The sequence below is a fragment of the Malaclemys terrapin genome, chromosome 1, assembly GCF_027887155.1.
Source record: "Malaclemys terrapin pileata isolate rMalTer1 chromosome 1, rMalTer1.hap1, whole genome shotgun sequence".
Taxonomy (NCBI): domain Eukaryota; kingdom Metazoa; phylum Chordata; order Testudines; family Emydidae; genus Malaclemys; species Malaclemys terrapin.
The window spans coordinates 196494843-196522604 of NC_071505.1; the positions used below are offsets into that span (position 1 = coordinate 196494843).

Here is a 27762-nt window from a genome sequence, read left to right on the forward strand (position 1 = left end):
TAGCCAGACCTGGGAGGACCACATAACCCAGGTTAGACAAGTGCTGGACCGACTCCAGAAGGCTGGGCTGACCGTAAAACCGGAGAAGTGCAAGGTGGGGATGGCTGAGGTATCCTACCTAGGCCACCGAGTGGGAAGCGGTTGCCTAAAGCCGGAACCAGCCAAAGTGGAGGTGATCAGAGACTGGCCCGCTCCTCAAACCAAAAAGCAGGTCCAAGCCTTTATTGGGATGGCAGGGTACTATCGGAGGTTCGTGCCCCACTTTAGCGCCATAGCCGCCCCCATCACTGAGCTGTGCAAGAAGGGGAAGCCAGACAAAGTGGTCTGGACCGAGGAGTTCCAGGAGGCTCTCCGGGCGCTGAAGGAGGCTCTGGTCCGTGGCCCAGTTCTGGCAAACCCAGACTTTGACAAGCCCTTTATGGTGTTCACCGATGCCTCAGACACAGGACTGGGGGCGGTGTTAATGCAGGAGGATGAAAAGGGGGAGAGACACCCCATCGTGTACCTGAGCAAGAAGTTGCTACCCCGGGAGCAGAACTACGCGGCCATCGAGAAGGAATGCCTGGCCATGGTGTGGGCCCTCAAGAAACTAGAGCCATATCTCTTTGGGCGTCACTTCACCGTGCACACCGACCACTCTCCCCTGACCTGGCTGCACCAGATGAAAGGAGCCAACGCCAAGCTCCTGAGATGGAGCCTGCTCCTGCAGGATTATGACATGGACGTGGTCCATGTGAAGGGACGTGACAACCTTTTAGCGGATGCATTGTCCCGGAGAGAGAGCCCTGAACTTCCCCAGGTCACTGGTCAGAGTGACCCCGCTCAGTTCAGTCTCGAAGGGGGGAGAGATGTGACGGAGCAGGATGTGACGGAGCAGGGAGCAGGGCAGATTTGACCTGGGAATGTTGCAGGGGGATTGCAGTGAGGAGGGGGGACTTCCCTTGAAGGAAGCTACCTGAGCTGTAACCTGAGCCAGGAACGGGGGTGGGGAGAATTAACACCTTCTGCCCGGGAGACTGGACAAAGGAGAAGAGCAGCAGGAGGAGTGGGGAGTTTAGTTTCGGTTTGGGCTGGGTGGTGCAACGCAGGGAACCCCAAACTGGGGTCTAAGCTCCCTGAACCTCCCAGAGGGACCTAATTGAGGGGGTCTGGTCGTACCTACACGCTCTGCTTGAGACTGTGTTCCTGTCCTTAAATAAACCTTCTGCTTTACTGGCTGGTTGAGAGTCGCAGTGAATCTCGGGAAGAGGGGTGCAGGGCCCTGACTCCCCCACACTCCGCAACAGATGCCCCCTGGCTGCCCCTATGCGTAGGAGCCAGAGGGGGACATGCTGCTGCTGCTTCCAGGAGCCATGCGGAGTGGGGCAAGCTCTGGATCCCATTTCACCAGGGTAGTGTATAAGCCAGGAAAGTTCCCCACAATAGCGGGATCATTCCCCCACTTACACATGCATGGACAGAATTGAACCTGAAATGAGAACTGGAGGAACTTCTTGCATTTTTCTGAATGCTAACCTAGGCATGTTCCATTTGGTTGGGTGCTTGGGATAAGGAGTGGGTCTCTCCAGCTCAAAGTGCTAAGTGTTTTGAAAAGAACAGAGGACTGATCAAACTAGACAAACACAAAAACAGGTGAGTGATGTAACTAATACCCCAAGATTATTGGTTGAATATATGAAGATGCATGTGAGCCTCAGTAACAGAATAATGTGCTAAACAAATCAGCAGGGAAAGTGAAACATGTTGCTGAAGTGTGTGTCATGCCCCTTTCCTCTAGGAGTTACACTATAAATAACAACAGCCTACTACTGCGGCTATGTAATGGAGGTTTTCCTTTATTTCAAGTGTTGGAGTTGTATGGTTTGGTGCTAAATGGCCAGGATTCAAATCCTACTCCTGGCCTGTCATGAAGTTTGTTACAAGAGAATTTAAAAAATCTGCTTATCTTCAACCAACTTTTATAAATCTACAATGAGATTATGAAATAAGAGAGTAGACCTTCTAATAAAAGTGGTTTACTAAACTCTGAGATCTTATAAAGAGCTCGAGGTCATCATTTATAAAGATTGTCTGCCGACACTGTTAGGGTGGTATTGATACAATTGTGGATCTGATCTGGACTTATTACTCGGGTAAAGCTCCCATTTAAATCCATGAGAGTTCTGCTTGAATAAGGCCTGCAGGTTCTGACTCACTTTTGACTCTGTCCATGGTCCTCTTCCTCAGTTACTTAGGGCCCAATTCTTACACTTTACTCATACTGAGGAGTACCTCACTACACAAGTAGTCCCATTAACATCAGCTCATACAATAAGGGCTGTCATGTGAGTCAGAGAGGCAGATTTGGGCCCTCAGTGCATCCACTGTTTCACATCTTCCATAGTTTCTCTCAGGCTGCCACACAAAAGAGTCAGGGAAATATTTTACTAACTCAGCTGCAGAAGCACTAAAAGCCGCAGAAAGCACTTAGAAATAAAAGTAACCTAATGTGCTATTTCCAGCAGCACTGCCTGCTCACAGCTTGCCTGATCATGTCTGCCTTGTGAAGTCAGAGGAATCGCTGTCTCAAAGTCTCTTCACACTACCACGGAGAATTACCAACCACTGTTCTTGTTCCCCATAGACACTGACAATGCAAAACAAGACAGACATTCAGCAGATGGCATTTGGAGTTCTCTTAGAATCAAACAGCAAATGTATTGCTCCCTCCAGTTTTTAGACTGTGTTTTCAAATATGGTACACGTTTCCCAGAGTACTTAACATTTACCTAAATTTCTTTTAAACAGAGGAATTGCATTTAGGACATTGGTGTCAATGGCAACAGGCAGGCTTTGTTTTCTTCAAACTTTTTTACTGTAACTCTTTCTTGCCTGGCTTGTGTTCTACGCAATGATAACAAAGGCAGTATATAAATGAAACTGCTTAGTTTTAGCTGGGTCAGTCCCAGCTCTGGCTACATGGTGTTTTTAAAATGGGTTGGGTCAGCGTCCAGTGCAGCTGGGAGTCTGTCACACTTCTTAAAATGCATAGAAAGGCAACTGAAAGGATAGATGTTAATTGATTATTCCGTTTCCATTTCACCATAAAATTAAGTGACACTGACTGCAGTCTAATGTAGAGGATTCTCCCAGTGATAAGTGGTACTTTGTCTTGTGTTTTGAAAGCAGCTAATCAAGCCCCGCTCTCCAGTACAGCATTACAGATTGATTGCCCACAGGCTCCCAGCTCTGAAGTCAAAGGGGGTTGCTATGGGAATCGGGAGGGCACTTGAAGACAGGATCTGAAGCTTGTGTTTCCCTGTCCAAGGCAGCTGGAGTCAGAGAAAAGAAAAACTAAGAGGAGGGGGCACGCGCGCACACAGCCACAGCAAAATGCATGCATGTTAGAGGAGGGATCTTCATAGCATGAGACTGTGGTATATAGAAGAGCAAAGACACTAAAGGATCTGGCAGTGGTGGCTCAGTGTTGTTTGGCTAAACCTTTTTTCCTGCTCTATAGCTGACACTGAGAAAGTACAGTAAAAGTCCAATTGTAACAAGATGGGATCCGGCTCCTCAACTTACCGACCCAAGTGTATTTATTTGGATATTGATGGAAGAATTCAAAAGGTACTTTTTCTTATTTTTCACAAACTGGTGTCTCTTTCAGTAAGCAGCAGCAATAATGATGTCAGGCTGTATTTATTATGGCAGGTTTCAGAGTAGCAGCCGTATGCTCTAATAAATTTGTTAGTCTCTAAGGTGCCACAAGTACTCCTGTTCTTTTTGTATTTATTATGTGATCTATAAGATATAAAAGGTGTTTATATTCAGCTCTGGCATGGATCTTGACTCTTTGTAAAATGCTCTTGAGTTACTTCTGTTTTGCAAATGAATATAGGGGTTGTTTTTTTTTTAAGTGCAATTAGGACTCTCTGTGGTGCAGGGCTTTGTGTGTGTATGTGTGTGTGTGTGTGTGTGTGTGAGAGAGAGAGAGAGAGAGAGAGAGAGAGAATTCCTGATTTAATAGTCTTCCAGGATTGCTCTACAAGAGCAGCCCATTACGTGTTTGCAAAGTTTTGCATGTGGAAAGGTGCTTTCCTGGTTTTCACATGATCACTAGTAACTGGAAAAGAAGCTATGTTGCATTATTTTGAGATTGTCTAGCACATGGATATTAACAGTAGGAAGACATTTTAAAATATATTTTAAATGGTATAGGAAGCTATTTCGTTATTATAGTGCCTTATGTATTTGTAGCAGCAGGTAGGGATCCCCAATAACATTGGCAAAGTTCTTCTTTCATATCATTAAACTTTTATCAGAACTTCAGATATTGTTTATTGTGTGCTCAGTGCTACACAGAACATGGAGGAAGATGCTTTCCCTGCTCTGAGGAATGTTTAGTAACTAAAAAACATACAGCTCAGAATATGTGAAATATATTAGACATGCATTTTACATATAAACATCCTATTGTTTCTATTACTAATTTATCCTAGATCATCTTTCAGCCACAAATCTAGTGCCTTATCTTATACAGCAAATAGAAGACAGTAAGCTATTAAAGCGTGATCTCACTGTGGCTTGCAAAATTCAAAATAGCCAGCTTTTAAGATTCAAGCCTAAATTATTATTTTACCTAGCCTCAACTTTTCCTTAGGAAAGAACTAGCATTATGCATTTCCCCCCATGTTTTAAATGACCTTATAAACAGGTAATTTAGGATTAGCTGCCTACAGTCATATCAAAGTGTGTCACCTTTTCCTGAAGTTCTCCCATCTTCCCCCTGCCCCGACTGCTCTGATCACCTATTAGACTTAACCAATTCTCCTGCATAAGGCAAGCTCACAGAAGCATGCAAATAGAGAATCAGGAATGTAGTCAAAATAAGACCTTGGATAATGTAGAGCTGCACAAGTTTCCCCAGAGCAGAATATTATCACCTCATCAGTTTGGGGGCTTTGAGTTGAAGGTGAAATCTCTATTGCTGTCAGCTCTTCGTCACTAGCAGAAAGAAGCATCCAAACTCTGTTAAACAGGAGGGAGGATTTATGTTTTGCCACAGCGTAGCAGAGCTAGTTGCCTAATAATCCAAGGAAATGACACTTGCTGTGTCAAGTTCCCTAAAACCTTCAAAAATAGAAAAACAAAGGTTTTAATTTTTATTTTAAAAAGATCAAGAGTATTTACATCATATTTACTTAATAATACTTGTCACTTCCTCCTGCTAAAAATTGAGCATTTCCCAGGATTAGTCTCTGGAGAGTAATTGTATCGCAGAAGAACACACCAGAGGCATGACTGCATGAAATAGTAACGCAAACTCAAGCAATATAAATTTTGCTCAATGAACATTATCTGTTTCTTTTGTCAGATGTGAAATTCCATCTGTGCAATGTTTGGAAGGATTCCTGCAGTAAAAATGTAGAGTAAATGGGGGTTCATTCAGGGTAAGCAGAGCATTTCGCAAAGCCTCATGCCTCCTAAGTAAAGACATAATTAGATGAAAGGAATCCATAATCTTCCAAGGAATGCAGTATTTGTGATTTCCAGAGGCAGCTCATTAATCTAATGCTGAACTACTCCTTACTTGACCCAGTACTGAAATACGATCATTATAAAATTGTTTGAGTCTGAAAGGATTTAGCCCCAAAGTCTGACTGTACCGATGAACATTTCAGAGTATTGTAATGGAGGAGGGCATCTGATGATAATGATAACAATAAATACTTTTGCATTTAAATGGCTTGATTCTGACCTCACACCAGTTTTGCACTGGGGTACACCATTGACTTCTGTGGAGCTACTCCTCATTTACACGAGTTTGTCAGAGGACAATCAGACTCATTGAGTATTATGCCTGAGGATCTGTTATGTAGCACATTACACTTGAGGAGCTGTTAATGAAAACATTCACATTTAATTAAGCATCACATCCTAGCAGGTAAGTGTACTGTTAGGTAAACTGAGGCACAAAGCTGGTACGTGACCTGACTCGGTCTAACGGCTAGACCAGGGTGCTCAGTATATTGAGATCCTGGTAATCTGCAGAATGAAAGTGTTTGAGAACCCAGCAGTAGAATCATAGAATCGTAGGCTGGGAAGGAACCTCAAGATGTCATCTAGTCCAGTCCCTGGCACTCATAGCAGGACTACGTATTATCTAGACCATCCCTGATAAGTGTTTGTCTAACCTACTCTTAAAAATCTCCAGTGATGGAGAGTCCACATCCTCTCTGGGCAATTTATTCCAGTGCTTAACCACCCTGACAATTAGGAAGTGTTTTCCTTATTTCCACCTATACCTCCATTGCTGTAATTTAAGCCCATTGTTTCTTGCCCTATCCTCAGAGGTTAAGGAGAACTTTTTTTCTCCCTCCACCTTGTAACAACCTTTTACGTACTTGAAAACTGTTATCATGTCCCCTCTCATCTTCTTTTCACCAGACTAAACAAACCCAATTTTTTCAATCTTCCCTCGTAGGTGATGTTTTCTACACCATTAGTCATCTTTGTTGCTCTTCTCTGGACTGTCTCCAATTTGTCCACATCTTTCCTGAAATGTGGTGCCCAGAAATGAACACAATACTCCAGTTGAGGCCTAATCAGCACGGAGTAGAGCAGAAGAATTACTCCTCATGTCTTGCTTACAATACTCCTGCTAATACATCCCAGAATGATGTTTGGTTTTTTTGCAACTATGTTGACTCATATTTAGCTTGTGATCCACTCTGACCCCCGGATCTCTTTCTGAAGTACTCTGGCCAACTTTCACACACTCTTTATTCATATGAGTAGTCCTATATGAGTACCCATAGGATTACCGTTATGCAGTCTCTCTCAACCTTTCCAGACTATTGTATCCCTCTCAGGAATCTGATTTGTCTTGCATACCCCAACTTTCACCTCAGTTAAAAACGACTTGCTTACAAAATCAGACAGAAAAATACAGAAGTGTCACAGCACACTATTACTGAAAAATTGCTTAATTTCACATTTTTACTATATAATTATAAAATAAATTAATTGGAATATAAATATTGTACTTGCATTTCAGTGTATAGTATATAGAGATGTATAAACAAGTCATTGTCTTTATGAATTTTTAGTTTGTACTGATGTCGCTAGTGCTTTTTATGTAGCCTGTTGTAAACCTAGGCAAATCTCTAGAAGAGCTGATGTATCCCCTGGAAGACCTCTGTGTACCCCCAGTGATACACATACCCCTGGTTGAGAACCACTGCAGTTATGCATGGGAATAATTGTCTGCAGGATCAGGGCCATACTTCTTGATGGTAGACCCCTAAAGACAACAGCCTATGAAAAATAGTGCAGATCATGATTCATGTAATTTGTTTCAACTTTCCCTGTGACTCATCAAATTTCAGTGAATTCAAGGGAGCTGATAAAATAGTTTCTTGATGTCTAGTTATTAATGCAGCAAATTAAGCAATGCACATTCTAAAACACCCTGTCATGTTAAACTATTTGTACAGTACAGTTTAGTGAATATTTTTTAGAGTAAAGAATGGTTTAAAGCAGACTATTTAGAAATTTGGAAGAGGGGATCATATCAATAGTTAATGCTCCCCTCTGCATTCCTTTTAAAAGGTGGTATCTCTGTTTATGGTTGGGTATCTTCAGCATATTTCTTAGAGCTCCAAGCATTCCTCCAAACACTTCGAAGTTTAAGGCCACCATCCTTCTGTCCAGAAGGACTGCACAGGATAAATAAATATATGGAGATATACCTGTCTCATAGAGCTGGAAGGGATGACCTTGAAAGGTCATTGAGTCCAGCTCTACACCTTCACTAGCAGGACCAAATACTGATTTTGCCCTAGATCTCTAAGAAGTGGCCCTCTCAAGGATTGAACTCACAACCTTGGGTTTAGCAGGCCAATGCTCAAACCACTGAGCTATCCCTCCACCAGCTGTGAGTTCTTATCACTTCCTGTACCAGTCACTACATCTCTAAAAAGCACACAGCTTCTGCAGTACTCCTTCTTCCCAAGGCATTCCTGACCAGGAATCTAGTCTGGAGCTCTCATGTGCCAGTGCTTAATTTGTTCCAGGGCTGAGCCCCGCGGGGCACTTCTCAGCTTGGCAGTTCAGAGCCCTGGCACTGTTGGACTTGCTGTGTCAGTTATGAAAGTAAAAAAATTGCTTGAACCCCAGCACCTAATTGCTTGAGACCCGACCAGGGCCAGGGCCAGGGCCAGCTCCAGCTTTTTTGCCACCCCAAGCGGCAAAAAAAAAAAAAAAAGAAGAAAAACCCGATTGAGCTCCCGCCGAAGAGGAAGAGACGGAGTGAAGGACCCGCTGCCAAAGACTAAAGTGGGGCACTTGAGCAGCTGCTGAACTGCCGCCGAAGACCCAGACGTGCCGCCCCAATTCCGGTCGGCATGCCGCCCCTTTCTATTGGCTGCCCCAGGCACTTGCTTCCTTAGCTGGTGCCTGGAGCCGGCCCTGGCCCCAGCACCTCTCTCATAACAAATTAAGCACTGATCAGTGCACATCGCCAAGTGCTCACCAGATAATTTCTCTTTACTGAGGGTTCCACCTGAAGATGTTTCTTTCAAACCTCTCAGTTTGTGGATATTAAGAAGTAGCAGAGGATAAAAAGTATGTTTGATCATACAGTTGTGTGCCTTGAAATCACAATATGCAGGTTCTTTCTGGCTTCTGTGCTTCATTTCAGAATCACATGCTATCATTAGAAAAGTAATCATTTACTCTTCATCTGTGTACTGTGCTGAAGTGAATATCCTTAGAATCTGCCAATGTTCTTGAGACGAGACTGACCCATATAGGTGTTAGATCTCTGGCCCCAACTGATCTAACATCCACCTCTCTGTCTGATACACAGGCAATGTAAAAAGCTAGTGGAGGGTTTAAATTCTTGGACTGATGTTTCTCTCTCTTCCCCCACCCCCAACTAGAATTACACCTGCATAAACCAAGAATCAGGCATAACATTTTGAATAGAACATTTAAAACTTTAGTAGGATAGTAGCAAACACAAAATGAGCATCCTATCTCAGTGTTGTGTTGTATCCTAACCACGCTCAACAGGCACTGAAATTGTTTAGACAAGACTACCGATTATAATTATACCCTGCTCTTATTGGGTTTTTTTAATCAGTAGGTCACAAAGAACTTTACAAAAGAAGCAAGTATCATTATCCCCATTTTATAGATGGGGAAACTGAGGCACTGAGCGGTGAAGTTACTGGGCCAACTATTAATTAAGTTGGGAAATAAAGGAGAAACAACCTGATATTTTGGATAGGAATAGGCTCAAGTTACACTACTTGGATCTCAATTTCAAACACTAGTAAACTCTTGGTATTTAGAAGTGAGGTTTTAGATGGGGCTTATCTCTATGTTTGGAAAATATAACTGATAAGATAGGTAGTCCTATCAGTACTTTCTCAGCTTGTCAAGAACACCATTTGATTACAAAATTAGAAAAGAAAGTTTCTTCTTTCCCAGTGATTTCAACACAGTAGTGTGGCGGATGGCACCGTTGAGGGGGACGCAATTCAGCCGGGCGCGGTGTATGAACCGCCAGTCGGCGAACCGGGTGAAGCTGCCCGTGGGGAGGAAGTAGTTGCTGGAGTCCCACTTGCTGGTTACTTCGAAGGCCTTGCCCTGGTCCGGTTTTTTCTTCAGGGTGTCCACGTAGAGCACGTGGACGGCGGCCTTCAGGGATCTCTCCAGCACGCCTCTGGCTCCGGGGGTGACGATGATGATGTCCTCTGTTCCGATCCGCGGTATCAGGACTCCCAGCTCCTGCCGTTCCTCGCTCCATTCCCAGCGGCAGCCCAGTCGCTTCCTCAGCCGGCGCGTGGCGTTGCGGGCGCGGGACCACAGTGAGGTGAGATCGCCCCTGTGCTGGGCGAAGTCGCCGTCCAGGGAGCCGCTCAGGAAGGTGGCCATATCTCGGTCGGAGGGAGGTCTGCCGATTCGTTTCTTAGTGGCGGTGTGCAGAGCGGTCGTTGCAACATTCTTCACCTTGGTGTCTGGGCACGTCAGGAGGCGGAAGGCGTGCGTGATGACCGCGATGTCACAGAGGTCTCCCATATGGGGGACGCCGGCACCACCGTGCCTGTGCTTGATGTAGACGAGCTCGTTGCTGGCTCTCTGGGGCAGGGACAGCCATTTCTTGACCAACTGCCGGATGGTGTTGTCCGCCTTGTTTAGGGGCACCTCTGCCACGGCGGATCCTCTCAGGACGAAGGCGATGCGTGCTCCTGTTTCACATTGATATAGCCATGTAAGGCCATTGGAGAGGAAAGGATAATCATGATGAGAGAAACGTCACATCAGACTTCTTATTTAGCAGTCCAAAATTCTTCTGTGAAAACTGTCGTTAAAGCAATTCAGTAACACTTTTCACAGCCTGGACAACAAACATTACACAATAAGGCATAATCGTATTGTGCCAACTCTGCACCCCTTCTCTGAGCTGGACACAGGTGCTGTTAGATGTCCTAAGGTAGCACGCACCTGAACCTATTTCTCTTTTTGGTTTGGGCATCAACCCCCTTTGCTTACATGGATCCAGGGGCCCCTAAAGCAAAGACCCAATTTCACACACAGGAATTCTGAGACCATTTATATAAAGAAATATAAGCAAGGGAATGGGTACAGACTGATGGACTGAAAGGGGATGGGGGACTGAAGGGAATTAAACAATGACAGTGAAACAATAGTACCATCCCTCCCCTTTCTGCTCCCCCGCCTCCCAAGGTACCCAAAACCTTCACACACATGCACAGCCCACCTAAGGCCTCCAATCACAGGAGTGGTGCACATAAAGCAGAAATGCGCTAGCTTGGTGGGGTGTGCTGCTCGGTGGCTGCTCAGTTTGGACCTCTGACCTGTCGCGGTACCCTTGCTCCTTGGCTACTCAGCCTTCACCTGCCCTTGGGACATGTGAGTCTGAATCCAAAGTGTTCACCACCAGTTGCAGTCTAGCAGTGTTCATCACAGGCTTGTTCCCTGGGGTCACAGACACCCACACCCAGTGCAACACAGTCCTTCTCCCTTTCCACCGAGGCGCTTCTCACCCCTGCCTCTCCACCTACTCCTCCCAACTGTTCTGGAATCCTCCGGCTTCTTGCCCCTCTTGGCGACTGATCCACCAAAACTTGGCTGCTTGCTCTTAGGCACCATCTGCTGGCTTATTATGGTATGTTGTACATCACAAGCTATGCTGCAGTGTTATTCTACAGCAGTGGTTCTCAAACTAGGGCTGCCGCTTGTTCAGGGAAAGCCCCTGGTGGGCCGGGCCAGTTTGTTTACCTGCCACGTCCGCAGGTTTGGCTGATCACAGCTCCCAGTGGCTGTGGTTTGCCGCTCCAGGCCAATAGGAGCTGCTAGAAGCAGCGGCCAGTACGTCCCTCGGCCCGTGCTGCTTCCTGCAGCTCCCATTGGCCTGGAGCAGTGAACCACAGCCACTGGGAGCTGCGATCGGCCAAACCTGCGGACGCGGCAGGTAAACAAACCGGCCCAGCCCACCAGGGGCTTTCCCTGAGCAAGCGGTGGCCCTAGTTTGAGAATCACTGTTCTACAGACACTAGCATTTTACATAGTTTTAAAAGGTTGCAAACCCTGTACTGTTTCACAGTGATCCTGACTATTTTACTGACTGAAAAAATACATCACCTAAGGGCTACTGTTGTCAGATCCAACAGGTTGATACTACCATGCAAAGGGCTGGAAGCCAAGCACAGGCTTGCTTCGAAAGTATTTTTTGCACTACTGAATTAGGAATTTTACCAGGAAAAAAAAAATTCAAATGCTTGTTGAAAAATTGGAACAAAATCCAATGATCAACAAAAATTAATAAGGGATAGAATTCTGGACATGCGGAGGATGAGATACTCTGAAGCTAAATATAGAACAGAATTTGGGTTTATACACTGTTTCCTACTCATGATATCCATATCCCAAAGTGAAATACAAAGTAATTAGTCTCTACTCTACCAGTTTACAACTATGTGTAATCAGAGCAGTTATTGTGTCTTTAATAATAGCTCCTGTTCAGCCTTGAATATTAAAATGTGTTTTATTGAGTGGGAATATCGGGCAAGACACGGGTTATTAATCTCTACCCTCTCTGGAAAGTAGCATGAGTTCTTTGACACACACCAGAGCTGTACAGAAGGGACTAAGATAGAAAGGACGTTTGTCTAAAAATGTTACAGAAATATTAGCATTGTGGATATGACCCAAAATCCAGTCAATAAGCATTAGCGCTGACTCAGTGGCCTATTTCATACTCTTTGCACATTTAATCCAACTATTATTTCCACTCCAGAAAGTCTCAGTCATCTCATTAGTCACTCTGCTTTCTTTCTTTGCTTCATGTTACCCTCAGAAGCAAGTCGAGCATATTCTGTACTTAAATCAAATGGCTACATGTTAGCCTTGTTGGAGGCTTATTAATATGATTGTGCAAAATATTAAATGATGACCAGTTTCACTTTTTTCTAAGCCTATTGGAAATTCCTCTAAAGACAAGGGGGCAACAAACGTTAACCCTAAAACTGGGGAAGCAAACTATGTGCAATTACTATAATGTTTTTGAGGATTATATTTCTTCCATTGCTGTCTGGCACATGCACGAGGGAGAGGCGGTTAACTGGATTTATATATGGTTGGGGATCTTGAAGTTAGCAATCTGCAAATTCAGACTAAACCCTCTAGCACCCTCTCCCCCACCTTTAGAGTGTTGTTAAAAGAGAACCAAAATAAAAATGACTAAACTGAGCTGGCTTTGATAGTTCAATAAAGAGAACTTTGTGACAGCATTTCTGCAGGGAACTGGACAGGGAAGGAAATAGCTGGTGAAATATAGAGCCTTCTATCTCAAGGTGGTGAGTTCAAGTCCAGTCCAAAATTGTAGTTATCAAAAGTTTCTACAACATGAGGTCTATTTGAAATTAACCTAGTGGCGCCAGTCTAGTTCCCAACAGATAAGAATCCACACAATCATGTCACCCTTGCCAATGGAGTTAACAAAGAAACTAAGGACTGAATGGCTATATTGCCTCAACCCACCACTAAACCCTAGATGTCAGTTCTCCAGTGAGTTGCTGGGGCAGTGTATGGCAACCAGAATGGCCACTGCCTGTGCTATATCTCTTCTATGGATAAGTAGAAGAATTCAGAGTTCCAATCCAGCACCCTTCACTACAATCACATGATTTTGGTAACTCAAGTGATTGATACCCAGGTTGGCCTAGCAGCAGTGTGAGTGTCCACACTGCAAAGCCACAGTGGAATTGCTGCATCCACACTGGTACTGTTCTCATGCCTGTAAGGCCGTAGAACTTCTGGGAGCACATCCCATAGTTCTTAGTCCTGCTCTAAGCTGCGCCACTCTATGAATTATTATTTTTTTTTGGAAGCGTATTTTGGGACGACCTGGGCACCTGTGTGGAAGTGGTCTTAGCCCACCAACTCAATGAAGTACTTCTTGTTTGACACTCTCTAGATTTCTGTCCAGGGTGGACCTCTGTCCCAATCTGTGGGTAACCATGGCTCCTACTCTGAGATGTTGGCATTAACGCAACTCAAAACGGATACAGGACATCAGACACAACAGAGGGCATTTCAGCAGCCGCTTGTCATCCTGAGAAAACGATGGCAGCAGGGCTTGTTTAGGAGATCATGCAGGCTGCATGCAGCTATGGAGCAGTGGAGACAGCTGATGCAGCTTTTAATAGCTGTGGAATCCCAGTAAAGCTGATTGGCAATTCTGGAGCAGGACCACAAGCATAGAGTGATGGGACTGCATTATCATGCGGACCTAGGACGATGATAGTCAGTGGTTCTAGAACTTCTGTATGAGGAAAGATGCCTTTCTGGAGTGTGTGATGAGCTTCCCTTGGCCCTTAAGTACCAGGACACCCAGTTGAGAGAGGCCAGAAGTGAGTTGCAATTGCCATCTGGAAGCAGGTTACCAAGACTGTGACAGGTCGGTGGCTAATCATTTTGCCATTGGCAACTAGGGTGACCAGATGTCCCAATTTTATAGGGAAAGTCCTAATATTCGGGGCTTTGCCAATTACCCCCCATCCACTGTCCTGGTTTTTCACACTTGCTATCTGGTCACCCTATGTGGCAATGGATGTTTGCAAGCTAATATTGCTGTGGTTCACTCCTAGATAGTGAAAATTGCTAATGTCTGTGTAATAAAAGCGGGCTCTGAGTGAATGGGCTTTTCAGACTGTGCTAGGGCTATAAATGGTGCACAAATGCCCAAAGTCCATCCCCCCACACCCCGCACAAGTTACACATAATGTAAAATAGAAAGGATACTACTAGCTCATTAATCAGACCTTAGGGCAAAATAACTCACCACCTCAGTCTCAAAACAAAGGGCCCAACCCTTTTTCCACTGAGAAGTCACCAGGAAAACTCCCATTTACTTCACTGGGAGTAAGAATGTGCAGGCAATCACAGAAACAATTGTATATTTGCTGGGAAATGATTGCTTGCTGGCTGACTGCTTTGCTTGAAAAGAGAAGGAAGCCAATCAGAAGAGCTCAGCAGCTGACAAAGGAAAAGACCTTTTATAGCATAAAATCATTGGTTTAAAAAAAAAACCCTAAAGACAATCATTCAAATCACAGAATCATAGAATATCAAGGTTGGAAGGGACCTCAGGAGGTCATCTAGTCCAACCCCCTGCTCAAAGCAGGACCAATCCCCAACTAAATTTTGAGCTCCTTATCAAAATGCAACAAGTGTTTTATGAATCACAGTTTCTATCAAACTTTTAAAAGACCAAGAAAATTAGGAATCTAGCCCATAGTCCACTTAAATATAACTTTGCACTCTTTCGTTATTATCTGGAACTTTTAAAAATTCATCCTGGCTTCATTGAAAGCCCTGTGTTTTCCTTCCTGAAACAGGCTGGCTTTCTGACCTTTAGTGCTTCCTGAATATTTTTTATCTTATCCCACTCTTATCCCAGTTTCTGGTCACTAATAATTGATTTCCAGAATGAGAACCCCGGACATCTGAAATAGCACTCCCAGCATGTCACAAAAGTTCATTCTGAGTTCAGCTGCAATTGCCATCATCTCCTAAATTATCACATTTGTCAGTTGTTTGTACAATAATGGGCTTGTGATATTGTGTCAGACAGTTTTAGTAGCCAGCACCTCCGAAAGATGCTGTGTTTTGCTAAGAGCAGGATTTCAGCCATATCTAAATCTGATTAAAAATATATTTAAAACCTTGATTTATTGCTTTGATTGCAGCTGGACTGTAATAAACTAAGGTCCATCACTGTGGTGATTATCAAAATAGCCATATAGGATAAATTGACTCTTGATGCCAATTACTTTCTGAATAACATGTAATAACTGGTAATGATCTGCCTCAGGTTTTTAATGATCTAATTGTTCAATCCTGTAAATTTAATCTAGATACCTGAATGAGTGGGGAAATGCACTAACATTTATCCCCTTCTCTTACTATTAAAAAACCCCACCAACAACAAAAACCACATGCCACCCACAACAATGAGGTTTTTAATTTCTCCCAGAGACTGGGAAATGAAACATTGGTTAAATATCTCCTCTAAAAGATAGCATATCTTACCTAGTCTCACACATCCTGTGCATTGCCAACTCTTAAAATTCTATTACGACTTTTGTGATACTTGGGGTGTTTTCTTAAATCCCCAACTCCTGGAATATTTTTATTATGTAAAATTCTCAACTTTCATTGTCTGGAGGGAAATGTTAAGTTTCTGCCCCAGGGTTGTGTAGAAAAGCTTGCTAACATGATGCTTAAAGGCTCAAAAACCAAAAGGCAAATAAGAACGCAATATCTGTATAGATACTTTTATCTCGTGATTTTGAAACCAATCTCATTTTTGGCCTAATTTATGATTTTTGAATGCTTAGGGCTGCAAGCACCAGTACAAGATTGAGTCCTGATATTATAGGTGGGGCTGGTAGCACCACCCATTATTAAGGTTGCCTGACACCTTGCATTATAAGACCCTGTTTTCAGTTGCTTATAATTTTGCCAGACTTTGACTATATGGGTAGAAATGGTCCGTGTTGGATGTCTGCGTCAGGCTGAATTTATTTATTTAGTTTCATTTCAACCAAAACTGTTCAGCCATATCTGAGAACAAGACTAGGGAAACATAAATTTTGCCCAGGTTAAACAACTTCTGAGACCTTTTCTTTGAAATGATCTGGGGGGTGGGGAAAGGGAGCTTGCTTTGGAGCAGGAACTTAAAATTTGGTCTTTGTGTCAGGGATGTGCCTTTTGCTATCAGTGTGAAAATCTGTCCAAATTTGGCCAAAGGTTTAAGCCTTTGAAAAATTTCAGTTTGCATGTGCTCAGTAGAGACTTCTTAGATTTTAGCGGCTAAATCCCCTGAAGATTCCATGAGCACTGGGCACATTACAGCCTGGGTCTGAGCAGGACTTTTTCTGCAATTACAGCTCTGGGCTGCTACAGGCCAAGCTGAATGAGAGCCCAGGCACTGGAACTGAAAATAGACACTGGGCTCTTAATGGCCCCTCTGTTGGGTCCAGGCAGTGAGGAGGAGGGTGCTGCAAGGAAAGAGCCAGACCTGAGGGAGAATAGATAGAACAAGGAGCCTGAGTGGGGTGCATGCTGATGGGGGGTGGGGAGAGGGAGGCTCGGGCAGGCTGGTCAAGGAGACTGGCACTGGCTGAATAAAGATACTGAGTTTATGAGCTAGGGAAGGCCATGTGGGGGGACATGTTTCAGATCAGGAGTTGGGGCAGGAGGGAGACTAAGACTGTGAGCCAGAGAAGGTAATGGGGAGCAAGCCAGTAGGTGGGAGGAGACTGGAACTGAGTGGGAGCAGGGTAAAGGATGTGACCAGGGAAGGGAGAGAGATCTGATGAGGAGCTGGTGCAGAGGAGAAGTGGGACTGACTGGACAAAGAGCGGGGTTCAAAGAGTTGGGAAGCAACAGAGAACAGTGAAGTTGGATGAGGAGACTAGGGAAGGAGACTGGGAATGTGGGTGGAGGGGACAACTGGAGGCCAGGGTGGGGGAGAGAGGCAGACTGGATGAGAAGCCAGGAGGGGAGAACTGGGACCGGCTGAGCAAGGAGGTTGGGACTGGGGTGAGAAGCCTGAGGCATGGAGACTGGGAGCTGCAAAGTGAAGAGAATGAGATTGAAAGAAGGAGCCAGGAGTGAGGAAGCAACGGGATTGGAACAGGCTGGAGAAGGGGTCATGCTTGGGGGGAATAAACAGAAGAATCCATGCCCAGTAGAGCACACTCCCCATTAGAGCCTGGCATGGAAAGCAAGATCCTCGAGTCTCACCATTCCTCTGCTGTCAGCAAATATGTGTGAAACCCACTGGCAAAGTGTCCTGTCCCCCCTCTAGTGCTGGGCCACATACAGGATGACAACCTACTACTGCTATCAGTTATTCTGTTAACTCAAATGGCAGAGGTCTGAGTGGCAGAAGGAACAAGACAGGGGATTACAGGAAGACCATGAGTGTGTCCTTTCTCTTCCTGCAGTCCCCTTCCCCATACCTGCCAACTTCTGCAACAAATGAAGCAAGGGTCCGACAGACAACAGCCTTCTTTACTACACAATCATGATTCATCTCCAGAGCAGGTCTATCCTGCGGACTGAAAGAGGCAGGGGTCCAGTGGAAAAAATAGTATGTGATCATGTAATTAAAGACTGTATCATAATGCAAATACACAAAGGGGTGGCATGGAAAACCTAACTCCAGCATTTCCTGACTTTTGGAGATTTTTAAACTGACCTCTTTTAGGATTGTCTTTGCAACCTTCATAGTGTTTTTTTAACATCATTTTTTGTGTGTAAAAGGGAAAAGGGCATTCTTTGGGGGTCAACAGCAGTGGGAAAAATTAGAATTTGTCTCAAGTGGATTCAACTGCTAACTTAACAGTACTGCAATAGTGCCGTACATTACAGTGGGAGGTTTGGCATACTGGAAAACATTACCTTCTGTCTAAATTATAGGACCAGATCCTCAGCGATATAAATCAGTGCAGCACTGTTGACTTGAATTAACCAATGCCTACTGACACTAAGGATCTAACCCATTATATAGACCTCCTTCAGCACTTACAATTGTTTCTTTTTACAATGTGTGGTCATGATCATTAGCTAGATTAAGTGTATGATAAAGTTTCTTTGCTATCATTTCAGGTATCGTATGCTATATTTGTAGATAGTTGGGTTAGGATTGCAAAATCCCCTTTCCTCCTCTGCTTTCTCATTGAAAATAAATGAATTAGAAAAGGGGGAAGAGAAGAAAGGGAGGAAAGAATTCCAACATCCAGGGCAAATCAGATATTTCAAAAGCAAGGATGATCATTTACATAAAGCCAGTACATGAGGTTATTGTCCGATGGAATTTAACCGTACCTTATCCTCTTTGTCTTGTTTTTCTTCACTGCTGCTGTTTTGCTTGGAAGGTGGTCTTCAGTAAATACTGCAATTCCAGAGATATTGTGGACCTCTTCTGCATTGCAACTGGGTTACCAAGGTAGGTATCACTTGATACATTTGACAAGGGCTAATATACCTTTCACCTTGGTTCCTTCCCTCTTCAGAACAATTCAGAAGTCGCCTCAAAACAATCACCCTCACCTCACTCAACAATCCCTGAGTTTTGGGAAGAGGAGAAGATATTTCAGAATCCAGACCCTAAACCCAGATTTGAATTTTGCATCTCAGGCATATCTCAAGTTACAGTATGTGGGAATCTGAAATTGGGGCAACAGTAATTCATGCATAAATATCAATAGAAGAGGGCTTAATGCACTATTGGAAGGTGCTCAGATATCACAATATTGGTCTGGTATAAGGAATAGAATAGAAGCGAGGGGTGTTTTGAGAACTTGTGCACAGACAAACCCAGTCAAGGATACCAGTTTTACATCTGGGGCAGTGTCAGATAGAACTATACCAATCTTCTTCAAGGTTCCTGGTATCCAAACAGAGTACCCACTAGAATTGTGCACAAGTGGGACAAACAAACAAAAATGTCGCTGAGTCCAGGCCATGTTCTCCTTTATTTGGGTTATTTCTGTGGGAGGGGTGTGGTCTAAAAATTCCATGAGTCTCCACTCCTGGAGTTTCTTGTTAATTGTTTCATTTGGGATAGAGTTTGGTGTTCCTATCCTCCACAAAGGGAATTGGCTGGAGGTTTCACCCATGAATCTGGGTGAAACCTTTGTCTGTGCACTGGAGTCCAGTTCCCACTGCTCCCTGGACATCACAGAACCCTTGAAAACGGGTATGCAGAGAGGAGTGTGATGTCCCTTAGATGTACATGCCCACAGTACAAAACCCAAGAAAAACCACAACAGATCATTAAGTCACAGGGTTATTGAGTGTGGTTAACTCTGTGGGCATCTGGAGAATCCTACTGACTATTATTTACATAAAACTCTGGGATGGAATCCAATAAGCTTTGCTGTTTACCCTTGCTATTACCCCTCCTTCGATATTGGAGAGATCAACAATTGTCGTTTGCCTGTGATGTCAAACACTTCCACTGTCACTCAGAAAACCTTGTTTAACAACGTAAGGCATTCATGGACAATAACAGGAGGGTTTCAATTAAACAGGCTGGGTTATGGTTTGTTTTAAATAGGGCCATACAAAGGGCTGCTGAAGTTTCACTAATTTCAAACAAGCTTCTGGTGAGCCATTTCAGTCTGTGGTGCCAAAACTAGCAAAATAATATTCAGAAAACATTGCCCTCTTTTCAGTTGCTGTTGGTGTTTTGTTTTTGTTTGTTGTGAAGGAGTTTCTTTAACAATTTCAGAATTCCCTTTTGTAAAAGAAGTGAATAACAACACTGATAATCACTTGTGTAGAATGAAGGGGGTTGGATTTTGTATGTATTATCTCAAGGTAAGTATTTTTATTGATTTTTAACTCAGTCAATATATATCTGCCAAGTCAATAAATCATGATACCTCCTCAGTGGAAGTCAGTATCTGATTATTCAATAGCACAGCATATGTGATTTTATAGGGAGCAAAGTTCCCTCTGGGGACAGACAAGACCATAGTTGCATTTTAATCACAAATGTCTCTTGTGGTTGCACTGTACAGAACATAGCCATTAAGGACCTAATTCTCCACGGCCTTGCCCCTTGTGTAGTCATCATCTACACCAGTGCAAAATGGGTGCAATACAGTAGCTACTCAGAATGGGAGTGTTCTAAGCCCACTTAGCCAGTTATACCTGTGCAATGCAAGGTCTGAGGCAGCGCAGAATCAGAACCATCACTTTCTAGGTTAAATAAACCTCTTTGATTCGTGTCTTTCAGGAACACAACTATCTCACTTTTGACGGTTGATAATTGCATGGTATCCATCGATCCAACAATGCCAGCAAACTCAGAGAGGTAAGCCTGAGGCGGGCTCAATCCTGTAAAATAGCACCAAGCCAAGGGGAAAGGGTTTGCTTAGCCATAAACACCTTTCCTGTGCGATGTGGTAGCAGAGCCTGTGCAGTGGGAGATAGCTGTCAGCAGAAGTTGGGCACAAGATGATAACACAAATGCCTCTTCGGTTTTTAATTTTACCTGTTATTAAAGTAGGCGGAGCTATCTGAGGAAAAACTGCTGCACATAAGTATTTAGTATAGAACATCTTTTTACAACCCACTGTGTTTACTCCAAAGGCTCCCAGCTCCCTTAATTCACAGCCTTCTTTATTTCTCTATTAGAACATAGGTATGCCATTATTTAGAAACTGGGGGTCCCAGCTTTTATGAGGTATGGATTCATATACATGCTGCTCCAAGCCCAACACGGCTCTAAACCCCATTTACTTTTGTTCCCTGGCATCTCATAGCTTGCTCTGCCTTGCTATTTTTTTTACCGTGGCCACTCTCATTATTCTTTATTTATTTATGTATTTACTTGTATTACCGTAGTGCCTAGCCCCCATCCCAGTCATGGGCCAGGACCTCACTGTGCTAGGCACTGTACAAACAGAACAAAAAGACTATCCCTGCCCCAAGGAACAGGGCTGCCCAGAGGGGCAAGTGGGACAATTTGCCCCGGGCCCCGCAGGGGCCCCCACGAGAATGGCTGAGGCTCGCTTCCGCCATCCCCCCAGCGTCTCAGCGCATCCTGGACAGCGCTGCAGCTGTGTGGCTCCGGCAGGCCTGAGCTCCTCCCCACTCAGAGCCGCGTGGTAAGGGGGCGGGGCTGCAAGCTCCGGGCCGAGCGGCTCCTCCCCTTACCACACGGTTCTGAGCGGGGAGGAGCTCAGGCCTTCCGGAGCCACGTGGCTGCAGCGCTGTCCAGGGCCACTCCTGGACGCGCGCGCTGAGACGCCGGGAGGCGGGGGTAAGCGGCCGGAGCCAGGGGGGTTGGATAAGGGGCAGGGAGTCCCGGGGACAGGGAGGGGGGGTTGGATGGGGCAGAGGTTCTGGGGGGGCAGTCAGGGGACAGGGAAGGGGGGATTGGATTTGGGAGGTCTCGGAGGGGGTAGTCGGGGGACAAGGAGCAGGATGGGTCAGGGATTCTAAAAAATTCTCATTTCATTTGAAATGTTTAGCAGGGTTTTTATTTGTTTGTTTGTTTGTTTGTTTGTTTGTTTTTCTGCTTCTTGGTGAAACAAGAACCAAAAAAGCCTCCAAGGTTTTCAATTTGTTGTTACCCCTCTACCCCGCCTCCTTTCTCTCCCTCTTTACCTTTTTGTCTCCCCGCCCGAGAGGGAAAAGGAGGCAAGGAGAAGGAAAGCCCAAGAGAGGAAAAGCTCAATGAAAACCATTTTTAAAGACTTTAATTTAAGTGGAAAACAAAAGTTGAATGAAACAACATTTTTCTACACATTTTTTTCTTAAATGTTGTTTTGATTGAACAAAAAAATCACTGCACAGGCTTCTGTATGCTCCTTATGCCTAGCCTGAATGGCCCACTGGCCTGAGTTCAGTCTCATAGGGGGCACCTGCTCAATATAGCTTGCTTACCTTAACTCTCAGCTTCTCACCCAGCCTCAGTCCCAGTGCCTAGATATCTGGCTGAAACTGTTACTTTTGCTGGATGGCATGAGCACATTCCCCCTTCTGACCTATCACTGAGTCACTCCTTGGGCAAAGAAGAAAAATAGTGTATTTCTGCTCTTCAGATTAACCACAAGATATTTCTACATTATTTTAGCCAAGTATGTGCTTGGCCTGCCTTCTATGGCTCAGTCATGTGCAGGTAGGTGAATTAGTGGGTGAAAAACTGGTTGAAGGACAGCAATCAAGGAATGGTTATCAATGATACACTTTCAAACTGGGGAAATGTGTCCAGCAGGTCCCACAGGGGTCCGGTACTATTCAATATTTTCATAAATCAGTTGGATAATGGAGTCGAAAGTTCACTTATGCAATTTGCAGATGACACCAGGCTGGGAGGGGTTGAAAGGACTTTGGAGGACAGGATTAGAATTTGAAATGCCCTTGATAAATTGGAGGATTGGTCTGAAATCAGCAGATGAAAATCAATAAAAACAAATGCAAAGTACTACACTTAGGAATGAAAAATCAAATGCATAACTACAAAATGGGGAATAACTAGCTAGGCAATAGTACTGCTGGAAAGGATCTGGGGATTATAGTGAATCACAAAGTGAATGTGTCAACAATATGATGCAGCTACAAAAGAAACTAATATCATACTAGGTTGTTATGACATACGTTGCAACCTTGCGCAGTATCTCTGGGGATACATATTGTATTAAGCTTATGAATGGTTTATGTATCACTGTGGGCCAGGGACTGTATGCAACTTGGGGCAGTGGAGGAGAGTGAGGGGGAATGATACCACAGCTCCTCCAGGAATTAAAAGCAGTGGATGGTGATTTAAGGTGAATCACTCAGGTTGTAAAGACCTCCAGAGAGGTACCATGCCTGGGGACGCTTGCATAAACCGGTTCAAACTAGGTTTTCCAGAGACCAACGGACTAAGAAAGTATGTTTGGCATAAAAAGTCTGCATTTAAACTGACTCAGGGCCTTCTTTTGATGCAGCAAGCAGACAAGTCCTTCTGACCAAAGAGGCAACCCTTCCAGAAGGGCTGGAAGGACTTTGGCTTACTAGGGCCCCCATCAGATTGAGCGGTGACATCTGATAAGCTTTTAGAGTGTGTCATAAATGTACAGTTAAGGGTTAATTCCTTTTTTATCTGTAAAGGGTTAAGAAGCTCACATAACCTAGCTGACACCTGACCAACAGGACTAATAAGGAGACTAAATACTTTCAAATCTGGGAGGGAGGAAAGTCTTTGTCTGTCTGTTGTTGTGTGTGCTTTTGCCGGAGAAGATCAAGGAGGCAAGCCATCTAACTCCATTAAAATTCAAAAGTTTTGGATTTTTTTTAAGCAGAATTTTTTTATTGTTTCTTTAAACTATCAAACACAGCAAGCAGCAAATATTTGGCCACACACTTCTGAAACCCCAAATCATGTTCAGGTTTTGGCAGACTTATTTCAGCTTTTCAATTAAAAAAACCACAACAAATTTTGAAGGAAAGCAGACATTGTCAGTGATTTTTTTCTGCTTTTTAAAAACCCCTAGTTTTCAATCCAAAAAAAGTTTTGACGGAAAATATTTGTCCAACCCTTTTAATGAGCTTTAATGTCTTTTAGCACTAGCTGATGCTGAGAACCAGTGATACCTTGTAAAGGTGACTTGAAAAGAAATTTTCTCAAAACTGGGTTTGTGCTGAGATGCGGAAGGTTTTTAAATGTTTATTTTTCCCAGGGCTGCCTGGGGAGGGAGGGGGGGCAAGTGAGGCAATTTTCCCCGAGCCCTACAGTGGCTCCCAGGAGAATACAGTATTCTATAGTATTGCAACTTTTTTTTATGGAAGGGGCCCCCAAAATTGCTGTGTCCCAGGCCCCCGAATCCTCTGGGCGGCCCTGCCAAGGAACTTTCTTCTTCCCAGTGACCATTTCCTTGACACCCCTATTTCCAAGCTAACCTGACTCTCCTCAAAGGGGAAGATTTCTGCTGTGCTTGCAGTGTGACAATGGTATATTCTGGTGGCACTAAAGCAACGTGACCAAGTCCTTTACCACCAATGCAGTGGCAAATTTGAAGGCAATAAATTCATAGAAAGTCCATGTTCTTTATTTCCATGGGTAAATTTTCAACCCACAAATTTCAAGCCAGCTCAGAATGCATTCATATACTTCCTCCCGCTCTTCATGGCATGTACACCAGTCCTATACAGAAAACACAGCATTTTGTCAGTGTCATTGTAACCAGCCCTCTTTGATATTTTTTTCAGTACACCATATAAAGTGAGACCTGTGGCCACTGGACAGTTATCAGGTAAAACACCTTTATTTTAGCCATATTTACTAAAACACCTTTGACTGAGCTGGTAGTTTGGGATTAAAAAAATCTGGAAAATGTATAACTTGTATGTTCTCTAGCTATAATGCAAAAAAATTGATCTGACATGGCTGTAGCTATGCCATAATCAGGAACTGTGCAAAATATTTAACTCCCAAGTAAAAAGTGGTTAAAATCAGCTGGTATTCAAGTTGGAGACACATCTGTGAACATGTAGCATGGAATTTTCAAAAGTACTCACCATTGGTCTAACTCTGCTCCCACTGAGGTCAAAGCTAAAGGTATCAGGGTATGTCTATACAGCAACTAGACACCCATGGCTGGCCTGTGCCAGCCACTCAGGTTCAGGATGTGGGGCTGTTTCATTGCTGTGTAGATGTCTGGGCTCAGGCTAGAGCCCGGGATCTAGGATCCTGCAAGGTAGGAAAATCAGAAGTGTACAGAGCAATGAAACAGGCCTGCAACCCAAGCCCTGTGAGCCCGACTCAGCTGGCACGGGCCAGCCACAGGTGTCAGGTTGCTGTGTAGACGTACCGTTCCCACTGAGGTCAATAAGGGTAAGGCCATTGCTGATCACTTTTGAAAATCCCATGTGTAGTATTTTGTCAGATTTTTAATTTTTTATGTTTTTTTACCTCTGCAAACATGTCATCAAAGTTGGGCACAACATTTGTACCCTAGGTAGCACTAACAGGCTGAGGAAAGGGTGTTGTTCTTCAAACATTTACTGGGTGCAGGTTCAGTAACTCTAAATAAATGCGACATGACTGAAGAAGCTCTGGGTGGACAACAACATTGCATATACCATGTGTGCTTTCAGGGGCCTGTTCTCCAAAGCAGCTAAGTTGTTCCCTCTCCAAAGGGAACAGAATTGGCACTTTCACTTCAATCTGATCTGCTTCACATTTTCTCTCTGCTTTTGAGCAACATGCTTAGGTCAGCAGCTCCCAGATTTTGGTGTGGGGTGCACAGGAGGTCCACAGAGCACTTGCTTGTGTTCAGCAGGGAGCCGGCTAGTCATGTGATACTGGTTGCTTCTGTCTAGCTGGTTCTCAAGCAGTGGTTCTCAAGCTGTGGGTCGGAATCCCATTGTAATGGGATCGCCAGGGCTGGCGTTAGACTTGCTGGCTAAAGCCCAACCCCCTCCACCCAGGGCCAAAGCACAAGAGCTTCAGCCCCAGGTGGCAGGGCTTAGGTTACAGGCCCCACGCCTGGGGCTGAAGCCCTTGGGCTTCAGCTTTGGTCCTCCTGCCCGAGGCGGTGGGGCTCAGGTGGGCTCAGGCTTCAGTCCCCCCTCCTGGAGTCATGTAGTAATTTTTGTTGTCCGAAGGGGATCGTGGTGCAATTAAGTGTGAGAACCCCTGCTCTAGAGGGATGCTGGCTTTGCACTGCAAAGAAGTGTGCAGAGGCCTGTAAAAGCAGCTGGAAACAAGGAAGAATATTCTGGCCCTAGCTGCATCTGCTAGCTTCCATTGGGAGAGGAATGTCCAGAGGAAAAGGAAATGAGGCAGCCTGGCAGTATGTCCAGGGGAGATGGGAGGGCCAGGCAATTGAGAAGCATGTCCAGAGGGAGGGAACAGGTGACGGAGAAGCATGTGCAAGGGAGCAGGACAAGGGAAAGGAATAGAATAGATTGGAAGGGGGACAGGATTTTATGACAGTAAAGAGACTTAAAAGACTTCACATAGCAGTGACTGCTGAAGACTGAGGAAGGCTATCCAAATGAGAGGAGAGGGGTCCATGTGATAGCAAATGGGAAGGGAGCAAGCCTGTGAGACACTCTTCTTATTAAAATGTGCTCCACACTGAAAAAGTGTCAGAACTTTTGGTTTAGGAGCTAAATACTTGCATTATTAAGTGAGAAGGAAAGGGGTTTTAGGAGGTGTGACCTTCCTTACATACTGACTAGTATCATTGTTTGCTTGCCTTATCTACAAAAAGGGACAGATCCTCATTTGGTGTGCATAAGTATGGCTCTGCAGTCAAGCTACACTGATTTACACTGGCTGAGAATCTGACCCAATGGCTCTGGGTAGCTTGGCTTTATTTACATGAAGCTCACTTTGTATTTTCCAATTTGCCTTTTCACACTTTCTGATAGTCATGTTTTTTTGGCCAGCTGCGGTGGGCGGGGGGACGGGAGGAGGGGAGAATGCTTTGTTTAGAGTACTGCTCATCACTTTAATACTGTCTGTGGCTTCTTGATTCATTTTATGAAGTAGGGATTCCCAAAGATCTAAGCTGAAAAGGGCTGGAAATTCCTGGTGGTTTAGTAGCCAAAGCAGGCAAACAGTTTCTGTTTTGGAAAAAGGAAGCAAGTTGGACTGTATGCAAGGGAATTAATGTTTCTTTCGTTTCTGTTTCTCATTTACATTGGTTGCCATTAATTTTAAACATTCCTGACCTTTTGCAGGGCATAAAAAGAATTGAGAGTGGGAAATTGTTCTTTTTTGTAAAAAAGTTCAGTTCTAGTTCTTTCTTTTTAAACAAACCGGACTGCATGAAAGGAGGATGCAACCACATTCTGCTTTCAAGAGCAACTAGCTGGTAGTCAAATAGATGCCAAAAAAGGGTCACAGCAATTTCCACAAGGGGTGTAGCTAGCACTACTCTTTTCACTGCTCTCTGACATAGCTGGAAAACGGTCAAGTATGGGTAAATGGAGCAAAGAAGAGCATGAAAGATGAGATTGGAAAGTTTGACCCTAAGAAAGGACTATACAAGCAGCAGCTTCACTACAGTGACGCCTGGTCTACACTACAAAGTTAAGTCGACGTAAACCATTTTGCATTGACCTAGTTGCGCATGTGTCTACATTTAAATTTGTGTCCCCCCAATGTAAGCGCCCCGTTACAGCAATGCTGTTACACTGCCTCCCCAAGTGGCATTGAGCTATGGTTGATGTACAGAGGTCAATGCTGTGCAAGCAAAGACACTGAGTTACCTGTGTTGACCCTAGCAGTCCTCCAGCAGCTGTCCCACAATCCCAACATTGACTGCTCTGGTATCTCAGTTGTGAACTCCACTGCCCAGGAGTCACAGAGACCAGAAGGCCCCTCCTTCCTTTTAATGCTCCATGAATATTTAAAATGCCTTTTCCTGATTGTCCAGCCTGGTGAGCACACTTGGAAGCTCTCCACTGTTGTGCACAACTGCCCAGCAGACCATGCTGGCTACATGCTCCAGATGAGCTCCAGCTTGGCATAGACAGGAGATACTGGATCTCCTAGGCCTGTGGCGAGAAAAGGCTGTGCAAGCACAGCTATGGATCTGCCATAGAAATGTGGCCATCTATGAGCAGATTGCAGGGAGGGTTGCAGGAGAAGGTATACGACCGACAGGGACCAGCAGCAGGGCCATGTGAAAGCAAAGGAAATGTGTCAGGCATACCAGAAGGCCAGGG

At 44.5% G+C, this 27762-nt stretch overlaps 1 protein-coding gene across 2 annotated transcripts in view; it reads left to right on the top strand.

The window, feature by feature from the left end:
* The first annotated feature begins 3357 nt into the window (after window positions 1-3357).
* Window positions 3358-27762, top strand: part of PDE9A (phosphodiesterase 9A) — a 92274-nt gene continuing 67869 nt past the window's right edge. For both annotated transcript variants that reach the window (XM_054004963.1, XM_054004972.1), the window contains exons 1-4: window positions 3358-3609; window positions 18462-18532; window positions 20330-20407; window positions 24292-24335. In XM_054004963.1, the coding sequence (XP_053860938.1) occupies window positions 3541-3609; window positions 18462-18532; window positions 20330-20407; window positions 24292-24335 (262 nt within the window). In that variant the 5' untranslated portion in view covers window positions 3358-3540. The remainder of the gene's footprint in view (window positions 3610-18461; window positions 18533-20329; window positions 20408-24291; window positions 24336-27762) is intronic.